The 19,977-nt window shown below is 34.8% G+C and overlaps 1 protein-coding gene across 1 annotated transcript in view; it reads right to left on the bottom strand.

The window, feature by feature from the left end:
- The window catches only part of LOC100023497 (sodium channel protein type 9 subunit alpha-like), a 162,581-nt gene that overhangs the window by 6,610 nt on the left and 135,994 nt on the right, over nt 1–19,977 (bottom strand). The window contains exons 22-26 of the mRNA XM_056793975.1: nt 17,409–17,462; nt 15,840–15,968; nt 14,853–14,861; nt 13,459–13,563; nt 1,037–1,307 (exon numbers count right to left, since the gene is read on the bottom strand). Coding sequence (XP_056649953.1) covers nt 1,037–1,307; nt 13,459–13,563; nt 14,853–14,861; nt 15,840–15,968; nt 17,409–17,462 — 568 coding nt within the window. The remainder of the gene's footprint in view (nt 1–1,036; nt 1,308–13,458; nt 13,564–14,852; nt 14,862–15,839; nt 15,969–17,408; nt 17,463–19,977) is intronic.

Below are 19,977 nucleotides of genomic sequence, written 5' to 3' on the forward strand. Positions count from 1 at the left end.
TACTGATCATAAAAATATCATGTTCATGAAGAATTTATTAAGCTGAATGCTTGGAATAGAAAGTTAAGGATGAGTTCTCTAAGTCTTCTCTTTTTTTAGGCTAAACATCCACAGTAATCATCACTGCACATCTTGATTTATATTTTCAAGGAGAATTCTAGGTTTTTTTTTTCTTTTGGTTATATCACATATTGACTCATGCTGAGCTTGCAGCCCAAAAAGCCTTGATTTTTTTTACAATGAACTATTATCTACTTTTCATTTGTAATGGACATTTCATTAGAATCCAAGCATCAATCTTTATATTTCTCTCTATCTACTTTCCCTTATTGTATTTGGTTCATCCCAGTCATGGAATTGGATGAAAAGTAATAGAATCCTGCTACCATGGTGCTTGAAATTCTCCAGATCATTGTCCTCACTCAAACCTTGTTCCTGTAATTCAGACAGTAATTATGCTGTAAGACTTTCATTCAGTAATACTACATTAATAGAAACATCACTCTTGGTTCTGATGGTAGGCTGAAAGGACTAGAATTTAAGACTTTGAAAGATCAAGCTCTTGCTTTGAGGCAGTTCATATTTTTTAATCTACAAAGGAAACAAAACTGAGATAGGAGGAATGTTTTTTTTTACTTCAAAGTATAATTTTAACAAAGTGTTTTTTTTCAATTTATTGTTCTTGGTATTTTTGAATTAAATAACTATCTTCAAAGGTGTCAAGTGATATTTAAGAATAATGATAGCTCTGCTGCCAACATAGAGATTGATATACCTGCATAGTTTTCTTCTCTATCACTACACTGATAGATATGTATCCTCATTGATAGCTTTCATTGATTTATTTTTCTTCTTGCAATTTTGCCCCATAACTAAAACCATAGCCAAATGTAGAATTTTGGTGACAATAATTTTTAAAAATTCTTCTTTCATCAAAACTGTTGATAATATTTTAGAAATGATTGAAGTGTCTTAATGTTTTTCCTACCTGATTAACATAAGTCTAAATGAAAACTTGATAAGAAAACATCCTTACCCATAATGGAGAGATGGATTACCACAAAATCAAAGATGTTCCAGCCTATGGTAAAGTAGTAAAGGCGGAGGCCAATGAGTTTCAGCAGACATTCTCCAGCAAAGAGGCCAATGAACACCAGGTTGATCTGGTACAATATATTTCTTTTATAGGTGTCCTGGGTGTCTGTTTCTACCATCATGACCACTGTATTAAGGCAGATAAGTACTATGATGGTGATCTCAAAAGCTTCCTTTGTGATTAAGTCAAATATATATCCTTGGAATTTGTTCTGTAATAATGGAATGATCATTAGTGTCACAATAATTATCTAGTTAAACTGCAATTGTATGTTTTTATTTATTTGATCAAATTCAACAAGTTTTAAACATTTATTACAGAAAGGGACATGGAAAACTTTTTTTTTTGCCAAAAGTATATCATTTTAATATCTGCAGTGCTATTGGATCTTCAACTGGCAATACTATCACACAATTTATCACTTTTTTCAAGCTCTAACCTATGTCTATATAAAGCAACCCTTAAAAGAAGTCTGTATTACCTTTTTTATTTATGTTGTATAATGTAAACAATAGAACACCAACTTTCTTTGCAAATTTCTTACTTTCCATTATGGTTATTGAATAAAAGGATTCATGTAAAATATGTTCTCCCTAATAATTCTCATATATTAATTCATTCAATAATTACTTAATGCATCTAGTATTCAACCACAATTATATATGTGCATAAACATATATATGCATATATAAACAGAATTTGTATAACAATATTTTTCTAATTTAATTAAATTTTATTTAAAAATAGTGAGCTACTGGATTCCTTAGAGTAGTGTTGTTGAAGTACTGGCACTCATGTTGAGCTGGCACTGGGAAAACTGCTCTGTTCCCCTTCTTCCCAGCATCTGAGGACATTTTTTTGCATGTCCCACCCCTCTGTCCAATCAGCACTTCTTCCTTCCTCTCTCTGGGATAATTCAGGGGGTTCACAGGCAGCTTGAAGTTGCAGTATGCACACATGAACTTAAGCCTTTGCCAATACTGCCTTAGAGTTTGAATATCACATCCATATTTTAAAGATTTTAGAAAAAAAATGCTTCTACTGGACTCAATGAATTCTTCTAGATGACGAGAGTGAGGTTGGGGGTTTACAAGTGGAAATTACTAAGATATGAGAACACACTTAAACAAATGCAGCCAATAACCCAAATTGTTCCAAAGCCATGAATTTTGGGGAAAATTGTAGTAAAATAACAGAAGCACAATACTTAGAATGTGTATCAGTCTTTTTTTGATAGAAGAAAAATAGTTAATAGGGAAATTAATTCAAGATAAGTGAAGAGTCTATCTTCAATATTAATTCATTTTCCCTAAATGAGCTAGATCTAGAATACTGGGTCTGGAATTAAAAAGATCTGTATTTAAATTTAGCCTCTGACACGTAATAGCTTTGTGACCCTGGCAAGTCATTTAACCTCTGTTGGCCTCAGTTTCTTTATATATGAAATGGAGGTAATAACACAGATCTCTCAGCCTTGTGAGAATCAAATGAAATAATAATTGTAAAGCACTTAGCATTGTATCTGGCACATAGTAAACACTATATAAATGTTAGCTATAATTAGCTTTAAAGAACTTAGCATAATTTCTTACTTATCAATGATTTTTGTAAAATAGAGAATAGAAAACAGCAATGAAGAGGGATATTGTTATTCTTTTAAAGGAGAAAAGCTAGATTCTTTAAAATGCATATGAATGAACTGCTAGGCATAAATTCTAAGGTCAATGACAAAAAGAAAGCTACCACATCAATGAAAATAGAACATTTTTGTGTGTTAAGACAAAATTGAAAAAAATACCAGCTAGATAATGGTTGAATTAATAATGGTGCATTAACTTAATGGAATACTACTGATGATAAAACTTTGTAAGTCTTAAAGTAAATGATAGCAGATCAAATGAATGGAACCAAGAAATCAGTGTATAACATGGCTACAAGATAACATTTTTTTTGCTTATTTGCATTAAGACAAAATTCAATGAAAGACTACAAAATGAATACATCCAGAAATTATTGATATGATAACAAAAATCAACATTAATACTTAATGTAAAATAGGCTGTGAACTTGAATTAAAATCCTGGCAAAATTTCAGAAGGCATCAATTTTTTAAGATGCTGTAGCTTTTTAGAAACAGTGTTTATCAAAGTTATCATGGATGGATTCCTCACAAACAAGTCATGCCAACATAATGTAATTCCCTTATTTAACATAATTATTAGACTTGTAGACCGGAGGAATATTTACATATAGTTCTCATGGAATTCACCAAATTCACTTCTTTTTCTGGTTCTATTTACTTCACTTTGCATTGCATATAAAGTCTTTATAGAAAAAACATAGATATTCCACCTTTCCTTCCAATTTAAATGGAAGCTTTCAGGACAAAGATCTCTCTGATTCAAAATACTCTATGGTGACACATCAACTCAAAAACTATAGCTCATCATCCCATTGGTTATATAGTTTTTTTTAAACAATTAAATCAAAGTCTGAAATAAGTGCAAAGCAAAGAATTTAATGTAATACCATAGCAAGAAAAGTAACAACACATTCCCTATATTAATCTGTGGCATATAAATCTATAAAAAATATGTATATCATCAGTTGGAATAAATGACATATAAAATGAAAAAAACACATGAAGGTACAAATTCAGGAAATACAGTGGGCAGAAAGCATACACAAGAAAGCCACACATGAAGGGAATACATGCTGGCAGGGTACTCAAGCAGAAGGGCATTCATGCCTCCTTAGTGATAGACTATCGATGTTTTCTGTTGATGTCTCCTTGCTATTCTTGTGGTCTCACTCTCTAGTGTTTTTGTGTGCTACAGCATCTCTGCCTATCATGAGACTATAGGCTGGCCAAATTGCCCTCTTGTTCCTGTGGTTGCTTCCACACATACTTTATAAAATGTAAGGACATAAGGTGTATAATGAAGGGCTTGAAATTATGATTATAAAATTATAGGATGCAAGGGGCTAAAGAAGTTTTTGTGGAATTTCTTGAGCTCTTTACATTTAATAATGATTGAATTAGGAAAAATACAGAAAAAATTTTTAAGGGCCTTATTTCTTTAATATATAAGGAAATGATTCAAATTTATACAAATAAATAATTTCCTAGTATCATGAGGCAGCTTAAAAAAAACAAACCTTTACTTTGTTTCTTAGAATCAGTGCTATGCACTGCTTTCCAGGCAAGAGAGTGGTAAGGGCTAGCTAATAGAAATTAAATGACTTGGCCAGGGTCACATAACTAGGAAGTATCTGAGACTAGATATGAACCCAGGACCTTCCATTTTTAGATCTGGCTCTCAATCCTCTGAGCCACCTAGCTGCTATCAATAGAAAGTTTTCCAAAGAAGAAATAAAAATTAGCAATAGTTATATGAAAAATTCTCTAATTAATTAATAACAAAGGAAATAGAAATGAAAACCAATTCTAAAAAAAATCTTGCAGCTATTAGATTGGCTAACATAATAAAAAAAGGAAAATAACAAATACTGTAGACAATGTGGAAAGATAGGTACATTAATATGTTGTTGGTGGAATTGTAAATTGGTCCAGCCAGTCTGGAGAACAATTTGAAACTATGCCCAGAGGTCTATAAAAATGTGTATACCCTTTAATCTAGCGACTCCACTATTAGGTCCATATCCCAGAGATCAAAGGAAAAGGAAAAGGACCTATATGAACAAAAATATTTATAAAATCTTTTTCTGTAGTGGCAAGGAATTGGAAATTGAAGGAATACCCATACCCATCATTTATGGAATGGTTGAACAATTTTTGGTATGTGAGTGTGATGGAATAGTATTGTGCTCTACCCAAAAAATGAGTGGAAGGGTTTTTAGGAACATGGGAACTAATGCAAAAGGAAATGATCAGAATAAGGAAAATACTGTACACAGCACTAGTACTTTTGTAATGATGATCAACTGTGAAATATTTATCTATTGTAATTAAAACAATGATCCAAGATAATTCCAAAGGATTTATGAAGAAAAATAACCTTCACCTCCTGACTGAAAACTGATGTACTCTAGTTACATATTGAAGCATATTGTTTTTCACTTTTCTTTTTTTGCAACATTGCTAAGGTAGAAATATGTTTTCTATAGTATCACATGTATAATGGATAACATATTGCTTGCCTTCTTACTAGATGGGAGAATGGCTAGAGGGAGAGAATTTGGAACTCGACATTTGAAAAAAAGTTTAAAAATTAAAGCATGCTAACATATTGCTCTATTGTTCTATTTATTATTTTTATGATTTTCTAAACCAAAATTTTCTACTCTGGCTAACACTTCCCACTTTAGTTTGTCACCTCCATTAGAATTTAATATCCTTGAAGGAAGAAACTCTCACTTTTGTATTATTAACTCTCAGAATAGCCCTTATAACGAATAAATTTTTAATAAATGCTTTTATTTTAAAAAGCATATTGTGTGCAATATACTGTTGATGTTTTGTCAGAAGTCATATCCTCACCTAAAATCTTACAATGCTACCTACATCTTTGGGGTAAGGAGGTGATCTTTTGCTGTCAAAGCTATACCTATGTAGCACAAGCTTTTTTCTTAGGTCGTAACAAGTTGAAAAAGCTGAAGGTCCTCTCACTGACCAGAAATCCAAGACCAGTCTTGCTAAGTTGAGAGGCTCATTTCAGGAAGGTCTGATTTTGGGGGATGACTTTTTCTGGCCACAGTAACTCAGGAAACTAATCATTTTAGGGAATGAAAGAGTTGAATCTAAAACTGGTGGAGGAGGCACACATTTAAATCACTGAAGAACCTTAGTAATTATAGTTTCTATACTATACTAAAGGAAAAAAAGAGCTGGCATAAGTACTAGAAATATAAATTATTAACATATTACCACAAGGTTATGTAAACCTTAAACCCTTCCCCTGAAATCCCAGTTACTCATGTTCCCTCTCCTACAGAAAACCAAATTCCAATGCAAAGGAGATCTTGTCCTCCTAGAGAAACCTGTCCTTGTCAAAGTGACCCACAGGTATAAAATTCAACTAGAGGCCTGTTTCCTCTAAGAGAAGTACCTGAAATAGGACGGAATGGGGATGTGGTGACTTTAAGACATAGGATACCGTTTACTCCCCAAGAAATAAATGAATTTACACAAAATATCCCCACATATGAACAAGATCCTTTTCTAGTAACAAAAAAGATGGGAGACATATTTTTTCAGTATAATCCGTCTTACAAGGATGTAGAGAACTTACTACAGGCTTTTTTAACTGAACGTGAAAAAAATAAAATAATTGCTCATGTCAACAAAACCTGGGGGCGTAATGCAGCACATTGGCCATCTCAGGATCCCGAATGGGACCATAACAATCCTGAGGATTATCTACAACTATACTGTTGTAGAGAGGCCATCCTCACGGCAATGAAGGAATGTGCAGACAGTACAGATAAGTGGATGGAACTTGAAAAAATTAAGCAAAAGGAAGAAGAAACACCCTCCAGATTTATGGATAGAATAATTGAGTTTGGGGACAGATACTTAGATTGGGATCTAACTAAAGAGAGTAGCTTAAGACAAGTTAGAAGGATCTTTGTAAATAACTCTTGCAAAGCAATTAAGAACTATTTTAGAACACAATGCCCAAGATGGTCAGATATGGACCTTGAAGAATTGCGAAAAACAGCTATATATGTTTTAAAGGGAAACAAAGAAAAGGAGGAAGAAAATAATGATGACATGGAGGAAACGAAGAAAAAAATGAGATATTTAATAGATAGGATAACTAAATTAGAAAGTGGGCATGATAATGAACCAACGACAATTGCCCCTCTCCAGAAATCCAATTATCAATCCATTACTTGCCACTTCTGTGAGAAGGGCCACAAAATGATGGAATGTAGAACCTTTCTTAAGATGATTGGACGGAATACACAGTTTAATAATAGCTTTAGAAATAATAACTATAGAAATGATGATAATGGTTATAGAAACCAGAATTCTAGAAATTATAATAATGACTATGGAAATAACTATAATGAATATAGAAATAAGAACTTTAGAAACCAGAATTATAGAAATAGGAATTGGGAAAATAATGACAATGCTCCAAATGAAGAAAATTATAATGATAATGAACAACAACAATATATGAGAAATGGCGCTCGTCCAAAAAATACTCGAGGTACTAATGACCCTCAGAGAGGTGCCCTTCAGGGGGGTGCCCAAGGAATATCCCAAACACAATGATGGTGTCGGGGGGGGGGGCTGGGGCACAGGAATCAGAGGATACAATCTTTGATTTCCCGGACCCTGATGTCCTACTACCTGTTGTCCCTATCCACTGCTCCCCATACTAATGAACCCCATGTTACCTTAAAGGTGGGTAACACCTATTATGATTGTCTATTAGACACCGGAGCTTCCTGGTCTGTATTAAAGAGAACACCTGATTTACAATGTTATTCTGTTGGCTCAGAGAATGTAATGGGAGTATCAGGAATAACCCAAAGTGTTAAAAGACTTCCTCCTAGAATGGTGTCTGTAGGACCCCTAGAGGTACAACACTCCTTCCTTTTGATGCCTGACTCCCCTTTAAATTTGCTGGGGAGGGACCTTCTATGCAAACTCAGAGCCACAATAACCTGCTCCCCAGATGGTTCATTATCATTAGAAGTACCAGAGGAATCTTTAAATTTACTCCCTGTACTTCTCTCAGAGAGTCAGGAGAAAAAAGAGCATCCCATCTTTGCAATACCTAAAGATATACCGGAGTCTCTTTGGGCCACATCTTCTTCCGATGTAGGTTTACTTAAGTCAGCTGTTCCTGTGCAGATAAAAACTAAATCTAGCCCACCTCCTTCTATCCCTCAGTTTCCCCTCTCAAAGGAGGCAATTGAGGGTATTACACCAGTTATTAACTCATTAATAGAACAGGGAATAATAATCCCTTGCAAATCTGAATACAACACGCCCATCCTGCCAATTAAAAAACCAAAAAGAGGGCCCGATGGCAAGTACCTCTATAGATTTGTACAGGATCTAAGGGCAGTGAATAATCATGTTATAAAGAGACACTCCGTAGTTTCTAACATACATACTATTATTTCATCTATTCCTAGCACAGCTACATACTTTACAGTAGTAGACTTGTGTTCAGCTTTCTTTTCCATACCTATACATGAGAACTCCAGGCATATTTTTGCTTTCACCTGGAAGGGCTCACAATATACCTGGTGTTGGCTGCCACAGGGTTATGTCAAAAGTCCGAGCTTATTTGAGCAAATTTTGAGCCAAGACACAGACAATATAACATTTAAAAATAGCAAATTAATCAAATATGTAGATGATCTACTCTTGGCTTCAACAGATGCAAAAACATGTCAAGAAGATAGCAAACACCTTCTTTTGGAATTGCACAAAAGAGGACATAAAATCTCTAAGGACAAAGTTCAGTGGTGTCTCCAAAAAGTGGAATATTTTGGATTCATCTTAACTGCGGGTGCTCGTTATATTTCTCCAAAACAAATTGAGAATATTCAAAAATTGAGTGCTCCTACCACTAAGAAACAGCTGAGAGCAATTTTAGGAGCAACAGGGTTTTGCAGACAATGGATTCCTTGCTATGGGGAAATTACTAAACCCCTTATAGCATTAACAAAGGATTCGGTTCCTGAACCTCTGAAATTAGAGCCTGAACACTTGTCAGCTCTATCAGATCTAAAAAAGGCTATCATGTCTGCCCCTGCTCTAGGCATCCCAGATTACAACAAGCCATTTACTTTATATGTGCATGAGCGAAGAGGAGTAGCCTCTGGTGTGTTAACTCAGAATTTGGGACCTTCTCAGCACCCAATTGCTTATTATTCTGCCCAACTAGACCCAGTAGCAGCAGGAGCACCACCATGCCTTAGAGGAGTAGCTGCTACAGCCTTACTAGTAACAAAAACCGTTGATTTAGTATTGGGATGTCCATTAACAATAATGTGCCCACATGAGATAGAAGCATTATTGATAAAACATAGAACACAGGCATTCTCGGATCAGAGAATTACAAGGTATGAAATAACCTTATTAAATAGTGAAAATATTACCTTGAAACGCTGTTCAACTCTTAACCCTGCCACCTTGCTTCCAGATTTACCTACTTCAGGAGAACCATTACATAACTGTGAAACATTAGTGTCCATGGTAGAAAAGCCTCGAGATAATCTCTTGGACACTCCCTTAGACAATGCAGATCTGATTTTATTAAGGATGGTTCCTCTTTTATGAGGGATGGCATACATTACACTGGAGCTGCCATAGTCTCAGAATTTGCCACTGAATGGTCAGCTTCACTACCTTCTAACATTAGCGCTCAAGGAGCAGAACTCATAGCTCTAAAACAAGCTTGTATAATTGCCAAGGATAAAAAGGCAACAATTTATATGGATTCTAGATATGCTTTTGGCATTTGCCACTCAGTGAGGATGCTATGGCTCCAGAGAGGATTTTTAATCTCAGCTGGAAAATCCATAGCTAATGCAGAAATTATTAATGAAGTTCTTTCTGCTCTCAAACTGCCTAAAGCCCTAGCTGTAGTTCATTGCTCTGCCCATACAGGTGGCTCTGACCCTGTCTCTAGAGGAAATGACCGAGCAGATGCCGCTGCAAAACTAGCAGCCATAGAAGAACCTGGATTAATTTTAACATTAACAACCACTGATAATTTAAATTTATCACTTTTCTATAATGAAAAGGAAGTGGAAAAATGGAAACAAAAATTTAAAGCAAAACAGATTAATGGAGTATGGGTGTCATCTGAAGGAAAACCCCTGCTCCCTAGAAGTTTCTATAACCAAATTTGCCAATCTATTCACAAAAAATGGTCATTTTGGCACCCAGGGCATCGTGGACTCTGTCAAGAGAGTATGGATAGCCCCTGGTATAACTACTATAGCCTCTAAAGTATGTTCAGCTTGCTCCATTTGCCAGGCATATAACCAACATGCATATCGTGGAAAAGCCTTTGGGGGACGTCCTCTGGCTTACACACCTTTTGAACATCTACAGATAGATTTCATAATGATGACAAAGGCTGGACGTTATAAATTTTGTCTAGTAATTGTAGATCAACTAACCAGATAGCCGGAAGCATTTCCTATGACCCGAGCCACAGCAGATTTTGTTGCAAAGATACTTTTAAAGGAAATTATTCCTTGTTTTGGCCTGCCAGCATGTATTGACTCCGATAGAGGGAGTCATTTTACCGATTCTGTCTTAAACCAAATATATTCTTGCTTGGGGATAACTCCAAAATTCCATGTTCCATATCACCCCCAGAGCTCAGGCCAAGTGGGGAGGATGAATAAAGAACTTAAGACTATGATTGGCAAATTATGCACTGAGACCCATTTAAAATGGCCTGAAATTCTCCCTCTGGCCCTATTTTATCTTAGAAGCAGGCCTAGAGGAGACTTACATATTTCACCATTTGAGATGCTTTTTGGACATCCGCCTATACAGGCTAAGCCTTTCTCCCCGGCTTATACATCGCTATTAGGGGGAGATATTACTATTGCTTCCTATTTACAGGAGTTACAGCACAAACTACGTGAACTTCATGAATCCGGAGCTGCAGTACAAGCTGGACCATTAGACTTTTCTCTGCATGACCTGAACCCAGGAGATAAAGTTTATATCAAGAATTTCAAGCCAACTGGAGCAACTCAACCTTCATGGGAAGGACCATTCCAAATATTATTAACTACTCCAACATCTATAAAGATTGGAGAAAGGGACTCTTGGATTCACTGCTCACATGTGAAGAAAGCATCTTCTGCTGAGACTGATTGACTCTATCCTATCATATGAATTGTGACTCTATCTTATCATATGAATTGGAGATAATAATCCATAGACAAATGGATGCTGTTTTTTCAAGAATATATTGAATTACTGATTTTTTCTTATTTTTCTTATTTCTTTTATTTTTTGATCAGAATATTTGATTTTTTTCTCATTTTTTGTACTGAAGGTACACATAATTAATATTAATATTAATTTTCCTGCAGTAATACAAGTTAATATATATACTCTTGCTATAATATCAATATATACCTAAAAGCTTTAAACTATGGGAACCTGCCATTTATTGATAAAATATTATAGGACTGTGATTAATGTTTGTGTCTGATTCCAGGAAAAGGGATAAAAACAAGGAGCACAGACTAAACCTGAATAGTGCCAATAGAGCACACAAGAAATATTAAAGTGAGACTCGAGGTTGCAATGCTTAACTTATGTTTAAGTCGTAGGACTTCCTTGTATCTACACTCTTTATGAAGTACTCAAACAAGTGCAAAGCTTGACTATCATGCTGGCTCCCTATATCCCTGAAGGAAAAAAAATCAGACGAGGGAATAACATTTCCCCATCAAAATAGAATTGTAATTCTTTTCTTCTTATATTATGGCAACTTCCTGTAATCTTGGCTACAAATGGCTAAGTGAAATATTACTGCATTCTGTCCTACATATTTGTGGGATAGAAATTACTTTAAACTGGACCTATACAAGGTCTATTTTGAATTTTTCTTATGTTTTTGATTATTTTTCTATTCTTTTGATAATTGACACATACACCCCCATAACTGAACATTGTAATCTGAGCTAAAGTTGATATTTTTAATACTTACTTCAGGGGGGATTGTATTTTAATTTAAAATCTAAGAATTTTTGAGTTTTTTTTTGTTTAAGATTGTATTTTTATAAAAATCCAAGAATTTTGATTTTTTAAGATTGTACTTTTATAAACATTCAAGATTTTGATTCTGTTCGAGAAAAGATCTTCAAGAAAGAAGCTTGAAACTTTTATATCCAGAGAATGAACAGTTGCAGAAAGATGCCAAAAACCTACACTTCATCAAGAGATCAAGAATGAACTTTGGATATGATTGATTGGACTGAACTTTTGATTGAACATTTATTGTAATTGTACACATTTATGCCAAAAGGGACTGCCCCTAATTTGGCTTTCTGTCAATGTGCCTATCAAAACATTGGTTTTGCTTTCTTTTCTTTTCTATTTCCTCTCTCACTATTCTAATTCTCTTTAAAAAAATTGAATATTGTGTACATCTATAGTTAGAATTGAATTCAGAATTACAAAATTGATTATGTTGTTTGATCAATGGGGAGACTAGTCTCCCATGATCATCAGGGGGGATTGTATACCTTAAAATTTCTTAGACTTATAAATGTTGGAAATTTCACCATTGGGAAATTTCATACTTGAAAAATTTCCTACTGATAGTCTATTGGAATGTGAACCCCCTTGGCATGGGAGGGTCCTTCTCCTCCCTACTTAAGATTACTTTAGGACAGAAACCTTTTGCTGAACAATGGAAAGGGCTTTGACCTATGCTTAAGCATAGAACAGGAAGTTCTTTGAGTCATGATTTATTTTAGAATTGATACAACAGAGATACTTGGAATGACAGAACCAGGTCTTGGAACTTACAATCTCCACCCTACTCAATCCTAACAGGATTTAGGAAGGGCTGCAGCATAGATCAAATTTTAATTATTTGAGAATATGACCTTCAACAGACATGTGCAAAGGGGCAGACCTCTGGGTGGTCCTGGGTTAAGCTAGAGCCACCATTGGCACAGGGAATACATGGACAGTGATTGGTAGATGTGAGAACTGAGGGGAAGGAACTGAGATGGTTTCCTTAACGATAGGGGAGTCTGAGGACAGGGTGGTGGTTGGAGAGGTTTTGCTCTGAGAGGTTGTGCTCTGAGAAGCTTGCTCTGAAGGAAGCTGGAGGTGGAGGCCCCTGAGACTGTTTCTCCATTTTGGTCACATGAGTGATAGGGACTGATCTCTTTTCTTTGCCTCAGCTATCTAAGGGCTTGGGCCTTTTCGCCCAGCCTAAACAGAGGGGGTATTTAAGCCCTATTCCCTTCTCTCCCCTTTCTCTTTCTCTCTCTCTCTCTCTCTCTCTCTCTCTCTCTCTCTCTCTCTCTCTCTCTCTCTCTCTCTCTCTCTCTCTCTCTCTCTTTTTCTCTCTCTCTCTCTCTCTCTCTCTCTCTCATACCTTTCTTCCTCCTGTTTGTAATTAAAAACTCCATAAAAGGTTGACTGCTGACTTGAGTTTTCATTTAGGAATTACATAGCTGAATTCCTTGGCGACCTTAAATTAATATATATCAGTCTTTTAAAGTGATTTCCTTGTCACAGTTAGATGGTCAGAAATGAGAGGATGGAGACCAATACAGTATAAAACTTATGAGCTTTGTTTTTTGTAAAAAAATGTGCTTTTAGAGAATGTAACAAAAGCAATCTTTTGACAATCTGAATGATAGGTAACTATTCTGCTTACCTCTGGTCGAGGTATTGACTTTTGGGGTTTCCTATACCTTGATTTTTTCAACATATTGTAATAGTTCTTCTGATTCTCTGTCATGAAGATTCCTAGACCACCAACGTAAAAAATTATGAGAGAAAACTATTAAAAATTGTATTTATTTACCCAATTTCCCCCAAAAAAGTGCCACTTATTTTTGGAGCCACAGCAATACAGAATTTGGCTCCTTTAAATGGATCTCATCACTATAGCACTAAATAAAACATCTTAAGTAATTTATGTATTTTCATGAAGTTCTGTGTATATAATAGATGTATAGGTATCTGGTTAAGTGTATATGCAAATTAAAGCACCTGTGCATGGGTATATATTATATTGTGCTTTTAAATTTTGGTTTGCATTTTATAAATATCATCTCATCTTATGCTGGAAACCACTCTAGGCAGAAGGTGCTATTATTATTCCCATTTCACAGATGAGGAACCTGAAGCAGAGAGAGAATAAGTGAAATTATGCTGACTAGTACATATCTGAGGCCAGATTTGAACATCAGCCTTTCTGACCACCAGCACTAGAATTTTATCCTATTGACTATGCTTCTCCAAATTCTTAGAACTTAGAGTGGCATCTGTTTCATGATCTGCAGAAAAGAAAAGGGGTGCATAAAGGGATGGGTGACTCGGGATGTGATGACAAAGTCTGGAACAGTTGGTATAAGATGTATGATGACAGATCATTATAGAAATAGCTCATCTGGAAGCTGTTTAGATATGGTAATGATTGGTTTGAGTGTAGATTTTAAAATGGGGGTTAGTACTGATGAAAAAGAGGTAGTATGTTATACTGGAAAGAGCATTATAGGCCAGGAGTCCTGCTGAACCACTCGTTCATTGTTGTCAATTGACTTTTGGAATGAATTTGCGTTTATGTGAAATGAGAGCGGGGGTAAATTATCTTCAATATCCACTCTCCTTCTAAAATTCTAATATATGAAATAAGAATAGCATCTGCTGTGAGTCTAAAGTTGGCAATTTATAACTCCATACACATTATCAATTCATAGACTCCTGGTATATTTGGATTGAGACACATACAGAAAAATGCACATACATTTCACATATATGATATGCATATGTCATGTATATATGTATATGTGTAGTAAAAGGTAATATAATTATTTCTTACTTAATTCCTTTCCCCAATTGCCTCCTGATTAGATTGTTGCCACAGTTTCCTATTTACTCTTTCTGCCTTAATCCTCACATCATTCCAATCTTTTATTTGGAAAGCCACCAAATCAATTTCCCTAAAGCCCTAGTCTGATCATGGCACCATGCCTATACACTAAAATTTAATTCCCTCTGACATGGGAGGCTCTTCAAAACCCATCCCCTATCTATGTTTCAAATCTTTCTTTTCTTTCTTTTTTTTTTTTTTTGATTGGCAGTAGGTATAGTGGCTAGAGTGCTGGGGAAGACCTGAGACCAAAAAAGACACAACCAGTTGTGTGAATGTGGCCAAGTTACTATTACTTGTTTGCTCTAACTTTCTTAAACAGTAGAATGGAGCTGATAACATTTACCTCACCAGGTTGTTGTGAGGTTCAAATAAACTAATATTTATAAAAACACTAAGAGCAGTACCTGGCACATAATAGATGCTACATAAATGCGTATTCCCTTTTCTTCCCATTTATACAGTTTAATCCTCTCCTTGCTTAGTATAATTTGGCCTTGCTGGCCTCTTCACTGTTCTGTGCTCAAAACATTTCACCTCCCTTTTTTCAATCCTTTATACTCCTTCCTCACTTCTTCCTCTTGGAATCTCTAGTTTCCTTCAATAAAACATTAGCTTCTCCAAGAAATCCTTTTCTGTTCCTTTTCCAGCTGTTAGTGTTTCATCCTACAATTCCCCTCTGTTCATTTTGTTTGTGTCATGTACATTTTTATATCTCCAAATGTTATTTCTGTCTTTAAAATGAAAGATTCTTGAAGTTAAGGACTATTAATTTTTTTCTTTTTATTCCCAGAGTTTATCATAGTGTCTGACACAAGGTAAATACTTAACAAATGCCTTTTGGTTAATGTATGGATTGGCTCTCCAAGCTGAAAGTGTTCTCTCTTCCCAGGGCACTTTGTAGAATTCTCGCTGGCTCCAGTCTCACTCTACTCTAGATTATAGTTATCCATGTAAATTTGGCTTCCCCCTCCACATCCACCACACATACTCCTACTAGTTCCATTATATAAGCTTCTAGGAGACAGAAATATTTGTGTGTGTATTTATGAGTGTATTCCCAATATCTAGTATTTCACCATAAATCAGAAGTTTTTAAAAATAAAAATTGATAAATAAACTACATTGAATAATCAAAGACTTGGTATACTTATCTTTACTTGTTGTTTGAGATGATTAATGACAACACGAACGAAGAAGACAAAGGGGAAGCACAACCCCAAAATTACAAAGATGACAAAGTAAAGATATATGTAGACATTGCTCTCATTTTTAGGCTGTCTTTCTACCTACAAAATCAATAAACAAAAAAAGCAAACAGTAATATATTAATACTTATTGAATATTGTGATTTCATGTAATAACTCTTTGTAAGAAGTATAAGCATTTTTTGTCTTATTACTAAGGGCCATCATTTTGTTTTGATTTGCTTTTTAAAGTTTATTACCTAGGTTTAAATGAGTCATTCATAGTTTATGTCAGTTAACAAATGAGCCATGGCTTAAGGATCACAGATATTCTAAAATATGAAAATGAAAGTCCACAGGTAATCAAAACTATATTAATTTTACCTGCAAGGAAAAAGAAGTGCTATGCAATTCAAAAAACAAACATTTGAAACATAGCTATAGTTCTCCTCAATTCTTGTGAAATAAATTATACTGATTTAACAGATTCATTGTTCTTGGCAACTTTTCATTTAATTGGAAGAATTATTTTTGAAAGCCTTACAAATTACATGAATTAAAGATGGCCCCCACAGAGGTGAAACACATAGTAGAAGAAGGTGAAACAGACTTGGAGTTAGAGATAAAGATTTCAATCCTGACTCTAACAAAGACTAGCTCTGTGACCATGGACAAGTAGTCCAAAATCTCAAAGGCTTAGTTTTCTTATCTTAAAAACAGAAATAATGCTTACATCACCTCCCTCAAAGTCAATAGGGAGAAAACATGTTGGATATAGTAAAACATTTATGATTATGAGCTAATATTGGGTTTTCCCACATTTAGGAAAGGGAATTGATTTATCGTCTATGGGCTGTACTGTTCACTCTCCACAGGACTTTTTCTTCCATGTCATAGAAACCTATTCACCCTGAAAACACATTATGAACTACTTGTGAACTCCTCACACTGAGAACTAACTTCTGCTCCTGGGGCTTCTCTCTTTCTCTGAATATCTGGCTCTTTTTAGAAGCTTTATTTTAAGGAAGAGGCTAAAGGCAACCACATCTTCATTTTGTCTTTCAGCAGCACTCTCGACTGCTCATCACTTTGTTGACTTTGTCTACCCTGCCCTCTCTCAAAGTTCCTTAACTTACATCTTTTCAACTCCCTTTGATGTGTTTTCTTTCCTCATTAGAATATAAGTTTCTTAAAGGATTTCTTTCTGATCATCTTTGCATTCCTAGTATTTAGCATGGTGCCTGGCACATATGAAGCATATAATAAATGCTTGTTAACTTACTTATTTGCAGGGGTAAAAGTGGTAGCATACTTCAGTAGAAAGAGCATTAATTAGAAATTTTAGTTTTAGTTTTGTGTCCCAATTCTCCTATTTTGTATCTGTGCAACACTGGGCAAATAATTTCTCTTCTTGACCCTCAATTTTTGTAAGATGAGGCTAGAAATACCTGTACTACATATTTCACAGGAGCGGTTTTGGGAAGTTTGGCCAAGGTTAAATATGAATAGTTATTATTAGGTGATACATTGTTTAATACTTACATCAACTGTATCAACAGCTGCGTATATGATATCCAACCATCCTTGAAAGGTGGCCTGCAAATATTACATTTGTTAAATTTATCTTCTAGAGAAAACAATTAAGAACAAGGCAGATGTCAAGCTTAGTTTAGGAAAAGTTAAAACTCGTAGTTGATTAATCATCAATAAGTAAATCTTGTCATATTTCAAAATATTGCTACAACATAAATTACATATATAGTTTTAGTCTATTTTTTCTATGAAATATCACATCTGGCTATTAGACTAATATTAAGTTTAGGATTGTATTAAGACTTTTGGAAAACTCAGTATGTTAGAATTCATCTCCAAAATCAATTTTTGATCAACAGATGCTAACTAAATACTTTGACAATTAGTAGCTATGTGATTGTGGGCAAATAATATCCCTTCTCAGTGCTTCAGTTTTCTCATCTGTAAAATAATGTGTCATTATTTTGTAATGAAAAAGCTCAAATTATTTTAAAATAATTTTAAGGGTAAGAAATTTGCTGCATCCCAGAATCCAGAGAATGAACTCCTTGCAGAAGATTCCATGGAGGTGAAGAAGATCCTGAGCAAACCAGATATGCAAGATTGAACTTTGGGGGGGGGGGTAAACACATTTGTTTTATGGATACTTTGATGTGCTAAAGGGGACTGCCCCCTAATTGGTTTTGTTCTTGTTTCCCTTTTGTTTCCTTATTCCCAGGTTGTTGTATTTACCCCTTGTAAAAATTGTATTTATCTTTAGTTTGCAATGTTTGAAATGATCCATTGGGGAGACTGGTCTACCAAAGTATCATGGTGGGAGGATATGTGTTTTAAAAAATTTGTACCCTGGGGGACTTCATTTCCCAGCATTCTTACTCTTCGTGGGGTTCCCTTCTCTTGCATCCTTGTGTTGTGCTCTGGCATGGGTTTGTTTATAAATTTGCTAAAACCCAGCTGCGGGGGCTTTTGGGGCCTTTGCTTTGCCTCCAGCACAGCAGGTGTGGGTCTCTGGCTCTTTGCTCACTCAGTTGAAGGAACCTCTTTCTCTCTCACTATGTTATTGTTAAATCCTATAAATTTAAATTCTTGGAGTATTCATTCATTTTTCGTCTTACAATAGCTTTGTATAACAGAATTCTAAGAAATATTAAAACAATAGATGTGCATTATCATCATAATTATCCACAACTAACAAATTGTTCTTATAAACAAGAATGAAAGAGAAAAATGTCCATGATAAAATATAATTGCTTATATAATACACTAATGACTTCAATTTCATCTGTCTCCTCAGATGTAATCTTACACATAGGTGACTAGTGCTTTGATTTCAGGAGATCGTGGGAAAAAGACAGCATGGAATGCCACATAGAGAGCCATCTTCAGAGTCAAGAAGAACTCATTTTAAGTTCTGCATTTGGCTATACTGACTGCTGACCCTGAACAAGTCACTTAATACCTCAGTGTGCATTCAGCTCTCTAAGACTACAAGTTGCAGAGAAGGTGCTGACCTGCATTAGCAGAGAGAGTTCCCTAAGCAAATAGTTCCCCATCTCAGTGAAATAAAGGATCCATTCCCTTCAGTTTTATTGTGAGAAAACAACAATAAACCTACAAGGCTTTGGTCCTCCACTTTACTGATTCCTGAAATTCCACAATTATAAGTTAATAGCCTTGCTTTTTAAAAAATATCAAGATAGGAGAATTTGTGAACTCTAAAAGCCACATTTATCCACATCTAAAAAAAAAAAAAATATATATATATATATATACACACATATATGCATGTATTTATTGATTGGACTATATATATTTATCCAAATATGCATATTGAATAAATACATATTATACATATATTTGGATTAATATATTTAAATATAATTGGTTTCCTTTGTACTCTTATGTATTTAATTTTCTAAACAATATGCTAAGAGATACAGAGGCTTTACTAAATGGCTAGAGGAATTAGATTAAGAACTTCTAGGACCAAGGCATATGGTTGAACAACACTGATCATTAATTATGTCACTGCATAGAAGCTTGATTCTTCTTCCAATATTTAGAATATTTCTACATAAATAATATAGAGAACAATTAGTTAAATATATGTGAAAATATAATTTTGGTATTTCAAATATCCTTCATTATTTCCACTCCTTTTGATGCTCCAATTCCAAATCTTTATTTTAGTATACTAAGGATGAAAACTATGTGATAGGTAGTAAATCTGAGGGAGCCAGTTACACAGTCCCCTTCATCCACTTGTAATTCCTTCTTTGTTTTGGAACCAAATGCATTATATTCTTTCTCATTTCCCCCTAATCCAGTCACTAGTTCTTGAATAAGATACTTCAAAACCTCCAAATATATTAAAAAATACTCCACTCACAAATAGCAATACAGAAATTAGCTTTCGTTTTAAGTTGTCATAACTGTTCCTTGCATGAAATGGTTTAATACCCCTTACTTTACTCTGGATGCATTCTTATTTGTTAATTTCCTTCTTATGATGCAACACTCAGAGTTTAGCACAGTTCTCCAAATGTGTCCTGACCAGCCTGTTTATCATACCTTTTGA

The sequence above is a fragment of the Monodelphis domestica genome, chromosome 4 (genome assembly GCF_027887165.1).
Source record: "Monodelphis domestica isolate mMonDom1 chromosome 4, mMonDom1.pri, whole genome shotgun sequence".
In the NCBI taxonomy this organism is placed as follows: domain Eukaryota; kingdom Metazoa; phylum Chordata; class Mammalia; order Didelphimorphia; family Didelphidae; genus Monodelphis; species Monodelphis domestica.